The 24113-nt window shown below is 40.5% G+C and overlaps 1 protein-coding gene across 1 annotated transcript in view; it reads left to right on the top strand.

Moving 5' to 3' along the window:
* The first annotated feature begins 17012 nt into the window (after positions 1-17012).
* Positions 17013-24113, top strand: part of ppap2d (phosphatidic acid phosphatase type 2D) — a 46636-nt gene continuing 39535 nt past the window's right edge. Inside the window, exon 1 of the mRNA XM_088932850.1 lies at positions 17013-17689. Coding sequence (XP_088788976.1) covers positions 17488-17689 — 202 coding nt within the window. The 5' untranslated portion in view covers positions 17013-17487. The remainder of the gene's footprint in view (positions 17690-24113) is intronic.

Here is a 24113-nt window from a genome sequence, read left to right as displayed (position 1 = left end):
CAACTGCATGTGCCTCCTTCAGTGTCCTCCAGAAATTACCATTTTCCTCGCAAATGAAAACTCATCTCAAACCTTCATTGAACTGCGCTATGACTTACATCCCTACAACTGGATGACAATATGCCCAATACTTTTTCATTAATTTCTGTCCTTGACTGTCCAGCTCTAATTCTCTGCAAAGTCGATCTCAAAGGCCAAATCTGCATTGACAACAGCAATGGTGGCTGTGGAGGACTGGCCACGGACTCATCAGCTTCCTTTTATCACATGGTGAAGTGGAGGCAGTGTGTAGATGTGCAAGAGGAATACGTCTCAGAGGTTATCTTTATTTTTTTACTTTGCCTCATAGTACTCTTTTTCATTTAGTTCTCTGTGATTCTAGATTGCACAGTACATCATTTATTGTTTGTCTGTAACAGTGTCAGCCCAATAAAATAAAACAACAATAATAATAAGCATGGAGGAGGCATGACAGTGAGATCTGGCTTTGGGTGTGGAGTTTGCGTGTTCCCTCTAGAGGGGAAGGGGTTAGCTAGATATTTCAGTTTCTTCCTAGCAACCCAAAGCCCTGTGCTTCCAGGATATGCTCTCTCTTGCTTAGTGTCCCACCAGGCTAAGCGTGTTCATGATGTCTTATGGATGGTTGATGTTAATATTACTAGTAATAAGAAGAATTTAGGGCCATTGCATGCACACTGGGGACACCGAGGACACTAGGAGTACACCGTCAGGACACAGTGCTGTATCTTTTCTGCCCTTTCTTTGGTTTCTGCTTCTGCTGAACTGTGTTTGTCCCTGCAGTCAGTAATCAGCACGTCAGTACTGCGGGGAGTATTGTCCATTGGTCTGTTCATTCTGCACCTGACTGTGACTTTTAACCCCACACTGTAATCATGGCTGCTGACCAATTTACTGTACTCCACAAGCATATTCACTGCATGTGATTTAGCATGTGCGCTCTCATGCCTTCTCACCAGCTGCAAATTACAACACTGGTACTTAAAGACAACGTCTTGTTTCCCTAGGGCTTCTATCCAGTGAGAACCTGCCATAATTCCGTGGGCTTGGAATTTGTAATGAATGGCCTCCACACCGATTTCCTGTGGAGTTCGCGAGGTGGCGCTCTCCATACGGTTGTAAGTCATTCACCAGCGAATGCTAAAGACATCAGAACAATGACTTGGCTGGGGGGGTTCTTGGAATTAGTATACTCTGGTGTGGAAAAAAAAATAAAAACATTAAATAGTGAAATCAAAGTGAAGAAGAAGAGATGATGTCATTCTTCCAGCTGCAATCATGAAAAGGCCTTGAGTGACGCAACTTTCCATTTGCGGATTGTTCATGGGAGCCTCAGCTGTGTGAAGCTGCCGGAAATATTTGAAAACTGCACTATCGCCCCCAGCTGTCCAGACAAACTTTCACAGCTCCTTCGTTTGAACTGATCTCTCACTGATACACAGGAGCAATACTATAGGAATTTAAATAAACTGAACCTTTCACTACCAAAAATACTACCAATACTCTATATCTTTATCTATATATATATTGTATACATTGTACTGTATTGTGGTCATTATTTTGGTTCTTATAATAATAAAGCTTTTTGATCCCACATGATCCTGTATAGGGTCATGTGGGAGCCAGAGCCTATCCCAGCAAACAACAGGTGTAAGGCAGGGTAAACCCTGGACAGGAGACCAGTCCATCCCAGAGCACACAGACACAAGCATACACCAAGGCCAAGTACAGTATGTCTTTGGACTGAGGGAAGAAACCCACATGAACATGAGGAGAACATACAAATTCCACACAGATAGTGCCCCAGGAATTGAACTCGGGGCCACAGCACTACAAGGCAGCAATGCTAACCACTGTGCCACCCACAATGGACATTGTCCAAATTATATATGATCATCTGGCTGTGTGAGAAACATGTCCATCCTTATGGTTTTTCACATCTTACAATTGTTAGAAATCTGTTTTTGCCAGAAAACCTGTAAGGCTTTTCAAAATGAATTAAATAAAGTGCAAGTCTCCCTCTTATGGGTTTTTGGGGAAATACATTTTTTTCCTACTTTTTGTTTCCTTCTTGCATTTGCAACACATTAAAATTGTTTTAATGATACTGTAATGGAACATGGTAGAATTAAGAGTCTGAGCCACATCTGATTTTGAACCTAGGTTCAAAATGCCCTCTATAGACATGGATTTTTTAATTAAATTTAAAACTCTAGATCAGGGAGTGCCACGATGCCCCCTGATACCTGTTCCATCTAGGCTCTCTAATTAGATTAATCTGTTAGTGGGGGTTCAGATGCTTTCTTGATCACTGATCACTGAGCATGTAGTTGACCTGTACATCTGCCTGTAGCTCACCAGGACCATAACAGCACACTGCATCATCATCCAGGATTTCAGAACTGAAGCAGAAGTGTCATGAGGCATGTCTTCCTCCAAAGCTCTTCATTACTTCTTCATTACTTAATCGGTGTTTTCACAGAGTGAGAAGGCCCCTTGTCCATTGTAGTGGAATGAGCAGTTTATATTACTTGTTGTGTTTAGCCTGGTCTTCTGCTGAAAAGAATAGCAGGCATTGTTCCATAAAAGCCGCATATGTTGTTGAATCCATTTCAAATGGCCTCTGATCCATCAAACTGATCAAATCACCTGCTTTATTGTTCAAAACAAAATTGTAGATGAAGCAGTTTATAAAACTCTCCAGGACCATGTGTGGGCATTGCCTTTTCATATTCCAATGTAACAGTACCCAGAAGGTACAGATCAGCAATGGGCAATGTTGATGTTGACATGGCACAAGCCTTACTTTTAATCTGGAAATACTAATTGTTAAAATTGTTCTAAGGCTTTAGAAACCTTCAGATCATTTATAAAACACTGGATAAGAGCAAGTACTAAACTTGCAGAGTTTAGTTTAGTACTAAAGTACTCTGTACTAAACATAATATATCAACTTAATTTGCAGCAGCAATCTTCAATTGTTTAAGAGCTGAAAACAAAGAAGTTTAATTTAGCAACTGAGTTTGAGCGATTGTTTATCCTGATCCTGGAGCACTGTTGTGTTCGCAGCTTTTTGACATCTCTTCTGATGCTGAAAGTCTGAGAGAGGTAAATAGGTCCAATTATTATGCTGTGATAGACAGAGCCAATACCTATGTCTGCGACCTTCAAGTCTTCTGCAGAGCACTGAATGAGCAATCAGCAAACTCAGAAGAGGTAACAGTGGGAAAAAGTGTAGATGACAACATGTATTACTTATTCAGTCTGTAACCTTCTTTCAGATACAGCACATCAGCTTTTGCCAATGCTTTGTTAAGCTCACGCTGGAGGATATCACACAGACAGCTTCCTTTAGCTGGGGAAGAGGAAAGTCTAAAATTATAGACACGCAGTGTATGAGTTCATCTTCTCACTTTTGCAAATATTTTTGTCACTCTGTTTCTTTTGCTTTGTCAAAATTAAGCCCTGGTCCCGTCATCACCACAATTTCACAGGCCTGTTTGTGGTCTGTTAAACACAGCATGTATGTAAACTTAATTTTAGCTTTTTACACCCGTCACTAAACCATGTAAAATGCTATTAGAACCAAAGTTGAAATGCTGTATTGTAAGATGCTGTAAATGACATCACCTTAACAGCAGATCAACTTTTGCCTTTAAATGTTTGAGCAGAACTACCTCCGACTTTCTTCCATCAGTGTTCAGCTTAATAGTCTACCATATCAGCTGTTTTCTAGTTCCTAGAATACCCAGCCTATCTATCCATTTTCTCACCGCTTCATCCAATTCAGGGTCACAGGGGAGCCAGAGCCTATTCTAGCAAGCAACAGGTGCAAGGCAGGATTCACCCTGAATGGGGCACCAGTCCATCACAGGGCCCACACAGCCACAAACACACACACTCACACTGGTGCCAATCTTCCCAGAAGCCAATTAACCTACCAGCTGTCTTTGGGCACCTCAAGGAAACTGATGAGAACATACAAACTCCATGCAGATACAAATAATAAAAATGGTTTAACTGAAAAAATGCAAAAAATTAAAGTGTGAGATACAGTCAATTTCTGCCACTGACCTTTAAGTATTGACATAAGAATTTATCATGTATTAAGCTTGTTTCAAGTTCAGGAGATCAATACTTACAGCTATGTTTCCAAGTTAAAACTGAATGATAACTTCATTCATTGCCTGACATGAGATGTTCAGTATTCTTTTCTCTTTCTGAAGTGAAATAAAACCGAACAAAAAATGAACCAAAGTCTATCTTCATAGTTATTTAGGAATAATACCAATAAGGTATTTTGAAATATATTTTGTAATTAATTTCAACCACAACTGCTTAATAGAACTCCTAAATTGGTGTTTCATTCAAGTCCATTCCAAGCCAGCTGTTAATCAAGTAATTCAGCTAACTGCTGGCTTAAATGGTAACACTAAGTGTTCTCTTTCCTGATTTATACTGAACTTCTGTCCCTTTTGTTTCTTGCATTGTTGAGTTTAAAATTAATGTAGTCATCTCAAAATCAAGAAAAGCAATCAGATGATACTCAGTGGAGTCCTGGTGTTTTCTCAAGTGTTATCACTCTCAGGACACTGTGCAAGGCATCCTGACTGCCTACAAATAGATCACATCTCTCTTCTTCTATAACAAATCTCAGAATCGTGTGTTTAGCTTGAGGAGTCAGAACTGAATCATAATTGTTTGTATTGACTTAAAGGATAGACCACTCAGTTTACGTGTTTGTCATGCTTAATCATCATAGTGCCTGACAGAAAAGATTATAAAAGTGCTTATGGAAGTATAGGACTTAAGAAACGTTACAAGAGGAGGCCTTTCAGTCCTTCTAACCAGTTTGATAATTAGCAGCTAATTGATCTATCAATTTCATCCAGCTGTTCTTTGAAAGAAGCCAGGTGTAGCAGAACAAACATGTCAGAACTGCAGAAACTGGATTGCACCACTAGAGTGCGACATTGCGACAGTCCCAGGGATACATTCCCACATTCACACAAGGAAATCAGGGAATTGGCTGCACCTGGGGACGCCAGCTCCCTATGAAAAGCACTTCGTGTAGAGGCAGAGTTTGCCTGTCAAGACCCTTATGATCACTAGGCAGTGAGTGTGAAAAATTGCAGGGTGAGGCCTTAGGGAAGGATATTCAATACCCAGGTGGATTTAAGTCCGGTAAAAACTCTTTCTATCAAGCAGCAGCTTTGGTCATTTCCGGGTCAGCTCACTGGTAAGAAAGTAGATGGGCAGGAGTAAGAATGACCAACTGGAATCAACAAGGTGAAGAACTTCTCCTGCTACAGGGTTTGTAACAGTGAGCTAAATGGGCAGTGGAAGAAAGAGCACAGGAGAGGCTGGGGAGTGTAACATCGGGGATCTGTTACACCAGCATATATTGGCTTCAACAACATGGCTGGGCAGCTTGTCCCATTCTCCTACAACCCTTTGTGTAAAGAAGTGTCTCCTGTTCTTGGTTTTTAATGGACTTTCATATAGTTTACACTTGTGTCCTCTCATTTGTGTTTTGCTGTTCATTCTGAAAAACTCCACTGAACTAACTTTGTCAATACATTTGAGGATTTTGAAAAGTTGTATGAAATGCCCTTGTAATCTGCTCTGTTAAGGATTAAACAGGTTTGATTCCTTCAGCCTGCCAGGGTAGGTCATTCCCTTAAGCCCTAGAGTGTAGAGTGCTTTGCAGATGTATTCAGACCATTGCCTAGTTTTCAAACTGTGTTGCTTTAAACTTCAAGTTTAAGGAAGCATTTAATATTTGTAATACATTGTACACAATGCACACACATTTAAAAAGATGTATATAATTAATGAAATTATGAAAGAAAAATGGAAATCTCTTGATTGCATAATTATTCAAACTCTTTGCTGTGACAAACTTAAACCAAGTGCACAAAATTACCTTAATGAGCCACACAGTTTCCTCTGTCTGTATGCAAAAACAGTGGTTCTCATGATTTCAGAATTTAAACACCTTTTTGAGGTTTCATGGTCAGATAGCGAATTTCAAGCCAAAATTAAACCAAAAAGATTAAGGAGTTTTCAAGGCAATCATTGTCATTAAAAATACAGATCAGAAAGTTACAAATAATTGATGTCCCTAAATGTCCCTGTGAGTATAGCCTGCTCAATCCTCAAGAAATGGAAGTAGTATCTTACCACCCAGACTTTGTCTAGATCAGGCTGTCCCTCCAAACTGAGCAGCTGGGCAAGGAGAAAACTGATGAGGGTGCCATCAGAGAATTAAATCTTTGAAAAAGTTCAATGGTTGAAATGGAAGAAAATGTGCATGTCAACAATATCGCAGTTGCTCCACCAAGCTGGCCTGTATAGCAGAGTGGGAGCCTGCTTTTTTTCCTCCGTGGAGTTTGCAACAAAGCATCTGAAAGGTGTTGTGGTCATTTCAAACCAAACTGAAAATTTTGTTCTAAATGCCAAGTGCCAATTTTGTTCTAAATTATATTTAGTCACAATTCAACACAACATATGTTCCATTCAACACCATTCTAGCAGTCAAACATGGTGGCAGCAACATGCTTAGGAATGTTCTGCTCTTTAGCAGGCACTGAAAAGCTTGTTAGGATTGAAGAAAAAAAGTCTGAGCAAAGCACTACAGGAATACCTTTTTCAGTCTGCTAAGATTAACAACTGGGGTGAAAATTCACCAGGCAGCTATCCAACACACAAGACCAAAGATGCACTGGAGTGGCTTTAGAATAAGAAACTAACCCCAAAGTTAACATGAATCCTATTGTGAGTCTGTGGATAGACTTGAAAACTGCAGTCCATAAGTGATCCCTAAGCAGAGAGAGCTTGATGTAATGTTGTGGCCGTGGGGCTCAGCTTGAGTCCTGAGTTGGCACCATTGTGGATTTTAAACTTCGCTGCCCAGACACTCATCTGGTTGTTTCCTTCCTGCCACATCATTACAGTCCGCCATGTCTCTCAACAGTTGCATGTATCCATTTGAAAACACTGCTTCTTGCCTATTGCTGTCTGCTCCAGTCCTTCATTTCTCCCTACATCCCAGCACAGCCAGAGCTTTCCACACAGCTCACAAAGAGGCTCATTTTCATGAACCTGCTAATGGTCTGGAATGTAAAACTGTCAACTGTTTGAGAAGATGTGCGTTCTTAAAATCTGTGCATTCCTAAAATCTGGTGTATGCCAAATGAGGATACTAGTTTGAACAAAGAAATTACCTGGATTATTGTATTTTCATCAACCCATTTTCAAACTGCTTCGTTCAATTCAGGTTCTTGGAGGAGCCAGAGCCTATCCCAGCAAGCAATGGGCACAGGACAGAGTGCATCCTGGAAGCCAGTCCATTGCAGGGCAAACAGACACAAACACACACACACTCACACCAGGGTCAATTTTCCCAGAAGCCAATGAACTTATCAATGTTTTTAGACTATGGGAGGAAACCAGAGCACCTGGAGTAAATCTACTGGAACACAGGGAGAGCATAAGAACATACAAACTCCACATAGACAGCACCCCAGGTCTTGAAATGCACCCAGGGCTCCAAAGCCACAAGGCAGTAATACTAACCCCTGCACCATCATGGTATTTAAAATTGCTAATTAAAAATATTCACTGATAAAAATATTCACTAATTCAAACTGTTGTTAGCATGTTATCAACAATTCTGGCTTGAAAATGCTTTCAAAGTGGGTTGCATTGATATTATGTACTTGTCAGTTAAACTATGTAACATTCACTCTGTCCTGCTCCTCAAGTACCTCCAGCACCTAGATATTTGCAAATTAAACCACTGGTTTATCCTTATCCTGAAATGAGAACAGATCTTTTAAACTGCCAGAAATGCATGTTAATTGTTTTCTACTGCAGTATGTCCAAAATTTGGCAGCCAGAATCCTGACCAAGTCTAGTGCTGGAGTCCTGGAGTCCTGGAGTCCTTGCACTGGCTTCCTGTCAAATTCCGTGTGGACTTTAAAATCCTCATGCTCGCCTCTATGGCTCTGCATGGGTTGGCACCTCAGTACCTGTCTGAACTATTATTGCACTACTCCCCACCTCGCAACCTTCGCTCTTCTAATTCTGGTCTCCCTACTGTCCCTCAAGCCTGGCTACATTCTATGGGTGACAGGGCCTTCTCCTGTTATGACCCCAAGCTCTGGAACACTCTGCCCAGGGTTATCAGAGAGTCACCTTCCCTAAACTCCTTCAAATCCAGACTCCCAACCTTCTTCTTTAGAAGAGCCTTTACTGAACTGGTTCCATTTTTTACCCCTCTGCTCCTACTTTTCTTAGTACCACCATCCACGGTCTCCTCTGTGTATTGTAATTGTGTTTTATCTTGTGTATTCTATTTATTTATTGTTGTTGTCATTCTGTAAAGTGCTTTGAGAAACCACCTTTAAAGGTGCTATATAAAATAAATTTTATTATTAGTTTTTATTATTATTATTATTAGTCGAATCCCGAGAAGTGGAGTCAGTTCAGGAAGCAGGGGATGAGAGAGCAGTAAAACTGGTTACAGCGAAGATTTCGCCGAGTTCTCCAGGTGCAGGGCTGTCGCCAGAACAATTAGAACAGGTGGGCATTTGGTTTTAACCGGGGGGGTGGGTTTGAGCACCAGTTTGAGACCTGTGACTCAGTGGACACATAGTAACTATTTTCTCTGAGCTGGTCTGCGTTAAGGAGAGTGGAAATTTCCTTGTCATTTTTAATGCGCATTTCATGCCATGCAGGTTAAATGTTCCTTTGAAGTGGAATGTTTATGAAACCCTTTGTCTCTCTCTGCGGCGTGTTTCCTGTCATGGTACCCCCTAACTGTAAACATTGAGTCAGTTGCGTGGGCACTGTTGAACTCCCTACAAGGGATAGCAAAATGCTGTGTCGGCTCTGACGTTATACTCGAGCCATTCTCGATTATGGTACCACGAAGGTACAAAAGAGAGACTCTTACCCTGAAACAGACAAACAGGGTACTGATGTAGAATGCCCTGTTGTGTTTTTTAATCCCTAGATCATCAGGGGGCTGCGGTAGCGGTTCACAAATGACCGGACTGGAGTCTTTATTGGTTAAACTCCTATTTGTTGCTCCGTCTTTAACAGCAAAATTAGCATGGCTGGAATTAGCATATGCACTTTTGCTGTTGTTGATGTCGAGCACTATATCTCCTTCCCTTACTTCTGCTCCATTTTCTTTTTCCCCACTACTAGCCACCCCTTTGGTGGTGATGGAAGATGGTCCTGTGAACCATTTTCCATTATTTAGACTACTGTTAGCCTCGCTTCCTGATTAACAAAATGAGATTAAACAATTTCTGGCTACAAAACCGCCTTGTGTGTTGCATTATAAATTCCGTACTGAAACCTCTGATGTGACAGGGCCTAGCTACGTTTTTTTTCCGCTTTATTAAAAAAACATTTTTGGGGGGTGCACATTAACCCACGTGGGGGGGGCACTCCCCCCTAATGCCCCCCCTTAGCGATGGCTGTGTCCACGTGTTTCTCTGCGCTGCGGGTGGCTGCAGTGTGGGTTAATGTGCTGCTGCTTAGTCTTTTCCTTCAGCTTAGTGCTCTGGTGAAGTCACATGACTGTAGTATAACTTTCATGTCCATCTCAGTGGCTTCATTTGACTTCATGTGGACTGTAAAGTTAAGAAAGTACAGCCCAAGACCACTGTGAGGGAGGTGCTGTATAAGCCTGCATAGACTGCCAATATATGGGACGAGTACAGGTCTGCTCTGTCCCTGTCGGGATTTGATCCCTGTCTCTCATATTCCAAGCATGCACAGCAGCAAACCCTAGATACCAGATACCTCCTCCATCCCAGAAAACCAGTCCTCTTTCAGATGGGGGTGATGTCACTTCTAGAACTGGCTCAGCCCTGTAAGACATGCTCTGATTTGCCCTTCTGTTTGATCAATGGCAGCATTTAAAACTGCTCTTGTAAGTTGAGCTCTACAATTTGGGAAGTGCACACTGCAATGAATTTGTAAAGAAACTAAATGTCCTGCCAATCAGGGCAAACTTAACATGCAACAGCTCTGAGTTAAATAAGAATAAGACTATAGATGATGATTGATAATGACGGCTGGCATGGTGGAGCAGTAGTGTGCTGCCTCACAGCCCTGCTGCTCCGGGTTCCATTCCAGAGCTGGGGCACTGTCTGTGTGGAGTTTGTATGTTCTCCCCTGATCCACATGCATTTCCTCCAGGTGCTCCAGTTTCCTCCCCCAGTACAAAAACATGCCGGAAGGTTAATTGTCTTCTGGGAAAATTGGCCCTGGTGTGAGTGTGTGTATCTCTGTGTTGGTATCTCTCCCAACCAGGTTTCACCACGTAACCTGCCTTGTGCCCATTGCTCGCTGGGATAGGCTCCAGCTCTCCCATGACCCTGAATTGGATAAAGCGGTTAGAAAATGGATGGTATGAATGTGTTGTTAGTAGCCTATTGATCCAAGGATTTCATCCAGCTGTAAAAGAACCCACCATATAAACTTTGTTAACAAGACTGAACGGTGTGTTACAGACATCCCCAAAACTTTGTGTAAATAATTGCTCCTATTCTCAGTTTTAAGAGCATTTCTCAATAGTTTGCATAGGCTTCCACTTATTTTACCTGCCTTGTGGTTTTACTATACATTATGAAAAAGTCCATTGTGTTGACTTTGTCAATACCCGTGAATATTTTGAACACTGACTATACAGTATCTCAGGTGCTCTCATAGTCTTCTCTGTTGAGGACAAAATGCATTTAAGTCTTTAAGCCTGTGTGAGTAGGACATTCCTTTAAGCCCAAGACTGTACCTGGTTTCTCTTCTTTGGACTGATTCCAGATCAGTAATATGGTTTTTATAATGAGACCAGTGTTGGACTGATTATTCAGAATGATACTGCAATAGTGCACTACTCAATTTTTACAAAACATATCTAAATTTTTTATTGCTTTTCTACAGCTCCCCCACATTTTCTAGAGAATGGAAATGATGTATTTGTGTAAAAAATAGCTTCTTAGGCTCCTTTTTAACACAGTTAATATTTATAGATGTTTTTGCTAATTACCTGTAGCAGTTCCTGATCCCAATCCTCCTACTTTGGTAGAGTAGTAGAGGAAAGGAGTTTATTACTGTATGTACATTATTTGCACCAATCTCTCAGGATTTGCATAGGACAGCAAATGGTACAGTATGACAGACAACACCACACGATGTAGAGAGTACATTTCACAATGGCACATAATAAATAGTAACAACCAGAACAATAAATATCTTGTAGAGAAGAATAATTATTAGTGAAAAAGTGCAGAGTGCAGAGGTGCATTGAGTCTGAGGCATTGCAATTAGTTGTTAAGGATGCATACTTCTGTAGGGTAGAAGCTGTTCTTGAGTCTAGTGGTCCGTGCTTTAATAGTGCGGTGTCACTTGTCAGAGGGTAGGGGGGAGAACAGTTTGTGGCCAGGATAGTTGGGATCCTGAGTGATGGATTGGGCTTTATTGCAATAGTAGATGCTGTGAATCTCATTGATTGATGGTAAATCACATCCTGTAATCACCTATCCCTTTGCCACAACCCTCTATATTTATTGGTATCACCGATAAATGTGTCATGTTTGTTATTTATACCAAAATTGAGATAATTGACATACAGTAAATGATGAAGAGCAATGGTCATAATACAGATAACCCCAGTCTGTACTCTTTCACCACTTATATGTACTCTGTTTTCTAACCCTTGACCCATTCTCAATCCACACACATTCAGCCACTAAAATGTCCAAAGTGACAAATGTGAAGATCATTCACTGATGAGCCAAGGGTGACCCCTCACACTCTGACAGTGTGCTTTGCTTTAGCAGGCAAAGAACAGGGCTGTTTCATTTTTTTAAGCAATTGTTGTTTAGTTTTGTATCAGCCCTTAAAGCTTTTGGGATCGTCATATGTTCAGGAACTCAGCCAAGCACAAGAGACATGAGGACCATGCACCCTCAGAAACATGCACTGTCTAGTCACCTGACTCATTGGTTAATAGGATGCCACAGTACACTCAAGCATGCATCTCCTGGACAGATATTACAGTTCTTGCAGTTGCCTGGCTGGCCACAAGGGGCCACTGCTGCAGAGAAGACAGAGGATACCCTGTCTAATTTCAGTCCCACACCACCAAGCTAATAATAAATCCTTACACTTAAACGGAGGGTTCTCAATTTACGCGAGTGTTGCGTTCCGGAAACCCGCGCGTATTGCAAATTTCGCGTATTTTTTAAAGGATTTTTCCTATTTAAAATAATGGTAAATGCTATAGTTGCGTTCTGCGCCCGTAGGTTTGACCCTACTTACACCCTACAGACGCGAATGATGGGCGTGCCATACACTAAATACCTTCAATACATCAACTTGTAACATGCATAAAATAAAAACACAGTTTACACAGACATGTATTAAGTACATAAAAATACATAAAATATTAGTAAGCATCAGTTACGTTTACTGTAAAGGGAATTTGAGAGAGTGAGAGAAAATGTGAGAGAAAAAGATTCTTAACAACAGCATCACTGTGTACCAGCATTCCCAACGCGCCAACGCGACACTATAGCCCCATGAGCATCGGGCGGCTAAAGGCGTAACTATACGGCGCGCGTTATTTTGACTCGCGCTGCGGTATTTAAACAAAAATATACTTAAGAGTATATGGCGTTATTTTAAAAACGTGCATTTCCAACCCACTGTATAACACTTTTCTGGACATTCCACTCAAAGCATTTTACAGGTAATGAGGACTCCCCTCCACCACCACCAATGTGCAGCATCCATCTGGATGATGCGACAACAGCCATAGTGCACCAGTACACTCACCACACATCAGTTATCAATGGGGAGGAGAGTAGAGTGATGAACCCAGTTCAGAGATTGGGATTGTTAGGAGGCCATGATTGCCAGAGGGAAATTTGACCAGGACACCAGGGTAACACCCCAACTCTTTTCAAGAAAAACCCTGGGATTTTTTCATTACCACAGAGAGTTAGGACCTTGCATCCAGAGATCCACACATCTTGTCCAAAGGATAATGCGGTGTTTTACAGTATAGTGTTTCCTTTACTATACAGGGGTGTTAGGACCCACGCAGGCCGCAGGATGAGTGCCTCCTACTGGCCCCTCTAACATCACTTCCAGCACTCGACACATGCCTCCAAAGTAATTCATCTTTATTACTTTTTCTAATAAAAAATCAATTTAAACTCTTTAGCTTTTATTAAACTTCTTAGTAAACTTTTAAACAGTTGCTGGGTTTCTGTTTCTCTTCCATAATGGCAAACAAGGAAAAAACAAAAATCTAGCCCTATTTTTTTTTCTTCATTTTAACACAACAAAAGTCTTAACATCTGAGGAAAAACTGAAGACATCATAACTTATGATCTGGTGTTCAATCGTAACGTGGTTCTGCCCCGGCCTCCTAGCTGTCAACTGGGTCAGACTGCAATGTATGCAACCCCTCCATGTTTCCTAGCAACGTCTGCTACGCAGTACACACAGTACCAAGCTACATTGCGTGTATGTTCATCTACCGGTAATGCATGGAACGAAGAAAATATGTAGGCCTATGTTTGTTTACACAGTCTGAGTAACTAATGAGCAAAACAAAATCTCGGACAATTTTTGAAATTTTATAAATCCCGGTCGGACTGATATTTTAGGTCTTAAAAAGAAGACATGTCTGGGAAAAAAAGGACATCTGGTCACCCTAGGTTAAGAGCTTTGCTCAGGGGCCCAACACAGTAGGATTCCTCTTCCAGCTGCGGGATACAAACCGGCAACCTTCCAGCCACAGGCACATATCCTCAGCCACAGAGCCACCGCACCGCCTGGCCAGGCTCACACCAACTTAGTTTAAGTGGGTTGCCAGTTTTAAGGTGTAGGGTGATACAGCTGTAGTGTTCAGCTAGTGTCCAACCACTGACCTCTGTGTGGAATACAGGTTACATAGACCAGGGGTAAAACATCTGATTCTGGAGAACCACAGTCCCAAAGGTGTTATAACACACATCCATGTCTAAGGATGGGATCATGTGGGTTTTATTCAATTTAGTGAGTTGATTGTTTCTTTTATGCATTATTTTTTGTCAAGAATGTCCAGTGGTAGTCCTTAGGATTTACTCTTATTATCTGATCGATAATCTGCTTAATTGAACACATCTCATCCAAGGATCACAGCCAAGTAATTCAGAGTATTCTGAAATGAATAATTTAACAGAATTCTGAGTATTCTGAAATGGATAATTTAACAGTGGACCATAAAACCTGTAACTCCTGACAAAAGTGTGCTTAAACAAGTATGGCTTGCCCCTTTATGTTTAGTCAACAGATTTTCCAGGTCACCTGCAGCTTAAAGATGTGCTTTATTCAAGACAGCTGACCATAAATCATTCTGAGAACTGGCCATAAATGTTACATTTGTTTAATTAATCACATAACTAAAAGAAGTTAAAAAAACTCACCTCAGCTTTTTGTGGAAGAAAGATATAAAATACTCCTGCTCACAGGGGGTCCTGGGATTGAAATCTCTACTTTTGAACAAGGTGACATAGAGTAGATGCTGTAAATGGGCGCCAGGGGGCCCTGTTTCCTTGTTCCTTATATTACAGTATTTAAATACCGCCTTCTTATTTTAAGACCAAACCTGATTTTCATGTGTAAATTGAGAAGCAAAATTGGTTTAAAAACCCACTCTGTAGTTAACCAATTAAAGATACAAGTGACTTATACAAGAGAGAAATATAAAAAAAAATAATGCACCGTGTTAACTTAAAACTAGGTTCCCAACCTTTTTTGGTTGATAGTGCTTGTCCAAATAACCTTTCACATCCGGATTTCCCCTAGTTCACACTCACTAAAAGTCAATGAAAGATATCGTATAAAATGGAAATAAACAGGGAGTAAAAGATCCCCAGCACTCTCGATCAAGACACTTGGAGACAAGGCTGATTGTGAAAAGGGAGCGTTCATGTGATTCTCACAAAAGGGGGTCATAAAGTTGCCAAAATGTTCTGGGTGCCTGCTTTCCAGTATGTGAACCCGCTGACATGTGGTTTCAGAATCAGTAATTTACTACTGATATTTTCTGTTTTGTCCTTCATTTTGTCCATCCTGTTCGCTGTTATCGAGGACACTCTGGTCTGTTTTTGCCTCATGTACTGTGTTGATTTTTTTTTGTGTAGTAGCAAAACAGGCATTGTCCTCTTAGTATTGATCGTCAGTGATGTGACTGGAGATTGAGGTTGCTGCTCGGCTGTCCCAATACCTAGGATAGGATGAGACGAAATTCTGACTTTCAAAGCACATCTGATTTATGTTAGGCCACAGTGCGTTCCTCTTAAAAACAGACCTGTTAAAGGCGACTGTAATAATACACATTGAAACAAACCCTCATCCAATAATTGTTGGTTACAAAAAGGTTACAAAATTAGGTCATATTACTGTCATGTTTCTCTGCGTTCTGTTTTATGCACGGGTTTGTGCTTCATTGAATACAGCAAAGCTGTGCTTGGCTATAACTGGTATATCCTAGATTTATCGGCATACGGAGTTTTGCATTTTCTGTTCAACGCTGGAGTGCAAACACATTTTAATGTTACATTCATTTTATGGTGTTAATGTGTGGATGTCGCAGTCCATTATCCCGCCTTAATGCATCTGGCTGCTCATTGATTCTCACCAGTGCCTGCCTGCATGTTTCAGAGCCTAAGAGGTTTAAATTCCTTTTTTTGACGACCTTGTTAAAATACTGCTGTGATACCCTGAGGCTACTTTTTATACAATATGGGTCATTTTCTCTGATGTCCTCTTTTCTGTTGTGGGTTACACGCCCATTAACAGGGCAGAAACTGTAAAATATTTCATGGAGTTATTAATCTCTATCTTTGCAAAACTCGATTTTTTTAACAAACAAATGTATAAGATATTTATACACAAAATGATCACATAGCGCCTTTCTTCTATTAAACGCAATGGTTATGTTTGCTTGCTTCAGAGCATCGTTTCGTGTCATAGCATGCTTCCACTGGAAGTTTAAAAACTTTAAAACTATTCTGTATTGTAATCTATTTTTACTATTGCTCTTCAGTTCATTTGCCTGTGAGAAACTGGAGCTCCGCGCGTTCACGTAGAGCACCCTTTCAGCGTTAGTGGATTTTATTAATAATTGTCGTGGCATGTCACTTACAGTACCTACACGAAGTCCTGGACACCTACTGAGCAACTCGAGCGAGGCAGAGGTGTAGGGTCAGACGTTAAACTGAAGTTAGGTTTTGCAAAGAAGATTGTATTGCTGCAGACAAAAGCCGAATATCGCTGCTTTTCACACATGGTCTTAATTCAAATTGGAAACCTCTGCTAATGACAAAGAGGTGTAAATTCGTCGCGGGAGCGAGTTGAATACAGCAAAAAAGTGGTGGAGAACGACAGGGAGGAAGGGAGAGAGCCGGGAACCGATGAGGTTACATACTCAACGCAGGATACACGCCGAGAGTTACTGTACAACTGTGTCGGGTAAACACTGGTGTTATTAAGATATTGAATAAAAAATCAACGTCGTATGCTGGTTTGACTCGGAACAGATGGTACTGCGCATTAGAAGAATGTTGCAGAAAGATTCACTGAAATACTAGACTGCCCCCACCCCCCTTCCTTTTAAACCATTAGAGGTAAAGAGGGGCACGGGAGGTGGGGTGGGGGTTAATATTAGGACTAGGCTCTTCAGACACTACGCTGTGACGTTCCCCACTCTTTTCATATGGTCAGGCTCGCTATCAGCTGTAGATTATTAACAAGGAGAAAGTTTTCTGAACTAAACAGCGCAGACGTTTTGTTGCAGAGGAAGTTTGGGGCGCGATTCAACAAGTCTGTGCTGGGGTCTGAGCTAAGGAGTTGCGGAGAAGAGCGGAGATAACAAGGTTTAAAAAAGCCACTGTCGAGAGAATGATAAATGTCTGCAGATTGGAGAACTCGCAGGAACGCCAAGCAGAGTGAGCACAAAAGTTCTGGCGAACTTTTAAACCGACAGACACGGCTAATTTAGATCCTTCAGAGTTTCGCAAAACTAGCAGAAACTAATGCTAACATGTTTTCGCAGGGGGCAGCAAGTGGATATTTCAAAACACTTTCTCAAAGTGCGGCATAAGTGAAGTAACAGGGATTATTTTTTGCTTGTGACAGAATTGACTCTCCGGGATTTGTATACGAAGATTTTTAATTTTGTATACGAAGATGAATATCTGAAAAAGATCAATGAAACTGCTCTTGACTTCTTTTAAACATCTGTAAACTACAACACTTGCATTTCTTTTTGGTTTGCTAACTCGTGGGGAAAGTGTTTTATGACATATATGTATATTTTAAGTTCAGGAGAAAACGCCACTAACTGATCCGATAGAAAAAAAAGTCGAAGGTAAACAGAGAACAGTTCTGAAAGAGATGCAGAATTACAAATACGGTCCGACTGCATCTGGAGTCCTGCCGCGGGACGCTGAACTTCACGCCCGGCTGGGAGATCTTGGGGAGTCCGGGAGTCCGAGGGAGAATGGATCGGGTAGGAGTCACACTGACTGCTCAAGCCATGCACAGCAGAAGAGGAGGAAAATGCTGGTGTGCTTGGACGTGCTGTGTCTTTTCGTAGGTAATAAACGTTCCGAATTATTCTGCCACTCGTAACACAGCTAAACACCTTGAGGTCAACCAGGTTGGACTATACACTTTTCTCAATGGCTACGGTTTCGTGATCGTCTTTAATGTTCTTCCACGAATAACAGTTATCTATACAATTAAAAACGAAAAGGGTTCACAATGTGAACACAATGTACACAATGTGTACAGATACAGTATATTTATATATACATACTTTTGTCAAAGTGTTACAGTTTTGAGTTTGTTAAGGCACTGGTTTGCCTTGGAGCGCGTCTGACGTGAGCGCCTTGCTCTGTAGTAATAATAAAACTATTCAATTATTACAGTGGATCTTGATGCCAGGAAAGCGTTGTTCAGACTTGACAAAGCGATAGATCTGGCTAATTTCAAAACTGAAACTCTACAAGAGGGAAAGTAAGGTGCGAACAAGTTTTGAGAGGATATCTGTAGGACCGCTCAGAAATCGCGTAATTTCACGACAGGCGTTATCTCAGAGTAACAGGTTTTAATAAAAGGGTCCAACAGGCTGAAAAACATTGCAAATTGAAACTATAGCGTTGCATCAAGAAATGACTACCTCCCTTTTCTCAATGTTTATTATAGGAGTACCACCAAAGTTGTTAACTCTTACACAACATGTATTTGGTGGCACTGGAAAATAAGAATTAAGTGTGAAAATTTATTAAAGTTTAACAATATATCTTTCTTTAGTAGGGTTTTGTCTATATAATGAGGACAGTATTTTAAGACCATTTGTTTACTTTTATAAAATTACAATCGTAATCCATTTGAGTAACACGTACACCCCATTCTTAAAGTCGACTCATAAACTGTTTAAAATCTTCGTTTACATTTTTTAAAAGCAATGTTTCTTGGTAATCCTAAACCCAGAAAATCGGGCAGGTGGTGTTGGGGCTCTGGCGATCTTACTGTATCTGCAAAGATTCGCAGCAGATCAGAGCCGGACGCACGTGCTTTGTTTACAAGGAGCAGCAGGCTGGTCCAAGGGTTTCTGCAGTTCCCATGGCAACCGTCTTTCTCAAGGAAAAGAGACGCTGGGGGAATTTGTATAATGTATGTGTGTATTTTCCAATGAGCTGACCTTTTGGTCGCTTTTTTTAATTCCTGCCATAATTTCAGCCCCTGCAAAATGCGTTACCGATCTGTAGCAGACAAAGGTGAACTAATAACGCGTCGCAGAGGGAGTTCTCGCAGACACGCGCACCCTGGTTTAATCCTCTAATTGTTGTTTTGTTTAAACAGGGAAATCATATGTCCGTGGGTGTTTGACATACGTAAAATGGGTAGTTTCCCCGGCACCACTTACGTTTTTGTTGTCCCTTGCAATCATTCTACCTTGAAGGTGGAAATGGGCCTGTAGCGTGTACTGGTACAAGTGATAAAGCTAAACAAATAGACGCATATTGCCTTCTAATCACGTAGTATGTTGATCAGGACCTGGTAGTGATGTTAGGTTAATGATAACCAGATTGTATTATTGTAGTTCTCCTTAATAACCTATACATGAATTTTTAAACTACACTCTGTTCAACCACCACAGTGAGCAGTTACATTTTTTAACTTTGCAAATCAATGTTTTAGATAGCCTTTTGATACCGACACCACCTTTTCAATGAACATGTAATGTTTATCTCAAACGTGGGTACCGGTGGTAGAATTTGATGAAAAAGTAAAGCTCTGTCTTAGGGTAATATTCCCCTTTACGGCATTGCAAAAAATAAAATTAATATAATTAATATAATAATTCATTGCTTGAAATAAATTCTATACTTCTGTAGTTTAAACACGTAATGTCAGAAAAAAGCTTCAATATTTAATTTCAACACTAGCTCTAAAAATTGTGTATTTTAAGATGTATTTGTTTTAATATGGATTATAAACAGAAAGGAGTAAAATTTCACTTATTGGACTTTGAGAAGTAGTACACCCCAAATTAAATGTACTCAAGCACACACACTTTTTGGAGTGTATAACAAAACTACAGTACCTTTGCACCCTGTTGTTTAGTCCAGCTCTGTTTTTATTATGGGCTGGTTGGAACACCATGTGTTAGACTTGTCAAAGCAGCTAGACAGGTCTCTGTGCTGTCAGTTATACTGCACTAATTCAATTTAACCAGTTGCTTAAAGAGGACTTATTTTCAGGCATAAAAAAGTTTGCCTCCTTTCCCCCAGGCTAGCCTACATACAGACTGTGCTGTTTTGATGTAATCTGTTGCTCCAGCTGTCACTCTTTCCAAAGCACCTTTTTATAGAGAAACCTTATAGAGTAACCTTAAAATAGGTTCTTGGATTTTAGTTCTCTGACTCACAAGCTGCAGAGAAAAGGCTTGACTTTAACTACATAAGAACATAAAAACGTAACAAAGGAGAAAAGGGAATTTAGCTCATCTAGGCTATTTGATAGTTACTAGGTAAGTAATTCAAGGATGTCAGCCAGCTGTTGCTTCAAAAAAGGGTTACAGCTTTAACAACATGGCTTGGCAGCCTGTTCTGCACTCCCACAGCCCTTTGGGTAAAGTAGTGCCTCCTGTTCTGTTTTTTAAAAGCACTTCCGTGTAGTTTCTGCTTGTGTCCTCTGGGTTCATGTTTCACTGTTGATTCTGAAGCCCACTGGGTTTTCGCTGTAAATGCTTTTGAGGAATTGGAATCCACTCATCAAGGTCCCTTGTAGACAAGCTTTCCATTTCTGAAGGTACAACAAGACAGTGGCTATACCTTGTTTTCAGAGGTTTGAATGGGGATCTGCAAAAGAACAAGGAGAGATTCCCATGGATTTGTCTTTAGAAGGTTTTAAAATTGTCTTTAAAGACCTTCAGCAAATAGTCTCTGCCTCTTAATGTCTGAAGTTGGCCCATCACGTATCAATTTCTACAGCAGCTGCTCTCCAGCGCATAGTTATAAATGAAAACATTACATATAATTTAATCTGTTGGGCTGCAGCTGAGTAACTCATTATTTTATGTTTACAACACAAGTGAACAATTTGATCTGTAACCTTTTCTCATCCAGATGTATTTGTTTTTTTCGTTTTTTTTGCCAAACAAGGGCCATTCCACTGTAGCGCCACTGTTGGAGTATTTGATTTAAACAGCATAAGAAAGGAGAACAGGATGAATTAGACATCCAATCCTTTGCATTCCATTTTTTGGGAACTGTTTTTAAAATCGATTTGAAATTGCTCCAAAACAAAATGAAACAAGGGCAGAATAGTCCAAAATCGCTTTCCCCCCTTCCAAGTTTCAAAAATAGTTAACAGATGTGTAAGGAATTGGGAGACATGGTCTGCAAACAGCAACATACTGTAAACAGCGACATGCAGTATTGAGTACTGTTGACAGAAATAGGGGCAGAAGTAGTCAATTGACTAATAGCCTGAGGTAGAGGCTCTGAAGACTAGGCAAAGCACAGGGAAGGAATGCCTTTTGAGGTAGTAAATTGGGAGGAACTGTTGTTGGTTCCTAACAGTATTACTGAAGGTTTGGTGGATAAAATGCAAACCATATCAATGAAAACCTGAACCCAAACCCATATGATTTAGACCATTAATGTTCTTACATAATGTGGGGTCGAGTTCTTTATCCATGTTCAGTGAAAGGACAGCTCAGTTATCAGACACAAGTGGCTCCATAATAATGTCTGTTTGCTTGTGGTCTCCTAATTATATCATGTAGATCTTCAGTCACTGAGATGGTGTCCTATGCTCCAGGTGGTGTCAGAGCACATCAAATACAGAACTGTTTTGTGTTTTCCAAAAATAGGGCAATGGCAACATCTCAAGTTCAAGTTCAGTACTTTATTGTCATACCAACGAGTTGCATGGAATTTGGTTTGGTGAGCTCAATTAAAATTTAAAGACATAAAATACAGATAAGTAAAATACAGACAGCATCCATCCAACAGATCTTCCCATGTCATCCCAAACACCAGTAATAACTCACAGAGACACCAGTTAAACTAACAATGCAAACATTGCAAAATCATAGTGCAGAGTTCTTACATTTCACAGCCTCCGTGTCGGTCCTGTTACAGAACCTGATAGTCTCTCTTTCTCAATGGCAGTAGGGATGGCATAAGTGCCAGGAGATTTACAATGTGTCATGTCCTGAACTGCCTCCATCATCTGGGATCTGTCTTCAGGACCCATTTTATCTGGTTTGATCAGAGCTGATTGTTGATTTCTGAACCTCTCCTAAACAGTCGTGTTCAAGGCAACTGTAATTAAGGCTCTTTAGTATTCCAGATAGACAGATACAGCCTGCATTCAGTTGAATTCATCTGATTTATTGGTGGACTCCATGTTAATATTATGATGAGATGTTCCCCTTACCTATAATTTTAGGTATAAGAAAATGGCTCAGTCCAAAATTCACTGCCTATTTTATGTCCATTTGTAGTTTGGACCCTTCAGGTCATTGCTGAGTATGGGTATTTTTTTTGGGGTGGGGGGGTATTCCTGGGGAATATGTTTCAAGCTTGTCTGTGTATGACATTCCTGTTCAGCTCCAAGTTGCACAGAAGAGCAGTGCTCTCCTCACATGCATATATGAACCTTCATATCAGAATTGGTAAACTTCACAGAATCATCACATGAGACAATCTTAATAACTAGTTCACTGTCAGCACTTGTCAGGAAGCATACCTGATAGAACAGGCAGATGTGAGTAGTTGTTCCCCTCAGGGCAGGATGCATCATCAGAAGGCAGCAGGAAAAGCTCCAACCTTTGTCCTGTATTGTTTAAATTACTGCAGATTTGATGGTTCAGTGTTCTGATGTCATTAGATGTTGTATTAATTTTTCCAATTATACAGTAATCAAGGTCATGTGGTCAGGCATTATGGCACATGATGAGTCATGATGGAGACTGTTTCCTTCTTTTTTAGGAAAGATTTGCAACAGTTCCTCTTACTGTAATCTACTGTGGTCATCCTTTATTCCATAATACATCATTTTTTACTTGCTTAATTTTTTTCAGTAACAAATTATTAGTCATTTTAGAGTTCAGCTCTACTAGACTGAGTAGTGGCGCAGTCTAAATGTAGATGTACTTCATCTCCTTTTTTTTGAAAGAAATCATGTGCCTCTGTGACATCTTCAGGAAACAGGAAACTCCAGGGTCAGTAGGGTTACATTCATCAGCCAGGGAAAGAGAGAACTGACCCAAGCCTTCAAAGTGATGTGTGATTGAAGCCAGAAATAATAAATAAATAGTGAAATATGACAATCTGGTTGGATTTTGTGCAAATATCAATTAAAATGTTAGATTTTTGTGTGGTGTGGAACAATGTGGGAATATTCACAGGAAACCATAATGTTGTGCAGAATTTATCAGAATTATTTGTTTAATTTTCATCTACATTCTTTGTTTTTCACTGTCGAAATCAATGTACAATAACCTCCCTCATGTCCAAAAGAAATATGAGGAAGGGGTTCCTGATATGAAGATTTTTCAAGATAGATGAGAAAAAAGCAAACTTATACACAGTGACACCTAACCAGGAGCAAAATGTTTAGGGCAACATCACAGTGACCTAACACTGAAATTAAATTAATTACAATATAACAATGTAATGTAAATGTGGTAAACAAATAAGGTACTTACCCCACAAAAAATATGATACTTATACGTTGACGATGCTTCAGTAGCCTTATAAAGTAATCCTGGGCACTTTTAATTTTAGCACCTAACATGAAAGTTACAAAACAATTCTTAACATAACAGTCATTAACACTGAGGTTTCGCACATTTATACTTAAGTGCACTTGGATTCTGCCTTGTCAGGTTGTCAGTAAGGTCTGAGTGTGAAGGCAGAGATGCCGCTGGAGAAGGCTGAGTGGAGATTGAGGGAACTAAGCAAAATGCATGTGAGATTCTAGCTTACACTATTGCTGATATTATTTTTTATTTTAATGTTGGCTTTTGTTTATTATAATTTTTTTTCAGTCCCCTGAGGATTCCCAGATGCATGATTATCGGATATGAGGGAGTTTACTGTATTAAAAATAAGTTGTTGGCCTTGAAACGATAAATTGTGCTGAAACCCGTAAACAATCATCAACAGGAATTTCTCATTTCATTTTAAGTTACTGTATATTCTAGCCTTGTTTTTTTTGTCAGAAGTCTAAGTGACAGTCCAAGTGCTTCAGTTAGTTCAGATTTCCACTGCTGTGAGATTTTGTGATGTTAAGATTTTGTGGAGGCTGCATGTTCAAATCCAGTGCCACTGGCCCACTGTGGGTAGGACTTGCCAAGGGAGGAGGCTGAGAGCCTATCCAGTTCAGCAAAGCAGTCCAGCTCTCACTGCACACACCCGACCTTTGGCAATGGCTGGGCGCCTGTGAGTCTGAGCATTATCAGACCTGGTGTCAGTCCTGTGCCCCAGCATGAATGGCAT

The sequence above is a fragment of the Atractosteus spatula genome, chromosome 14 (assembly GCF_055471065.1).
Source record: "Atractosteus spatula isolate fAtrSpa1 chromosome 14, fAtrSpa1.hap1, whole genome shotgun sequence".
Classification (NCBI taxonomy): Eukaryota; Metazoa; Chordata; class Actinopteri; order Semionotiformes; family Lepisosteidae; genus Atractosteus; species Atractosteus spatula.
Note: the sequence above shows the minus strand (reverse complement) of the source record. Positions and strands in the feature narration are given on the sequence as shown.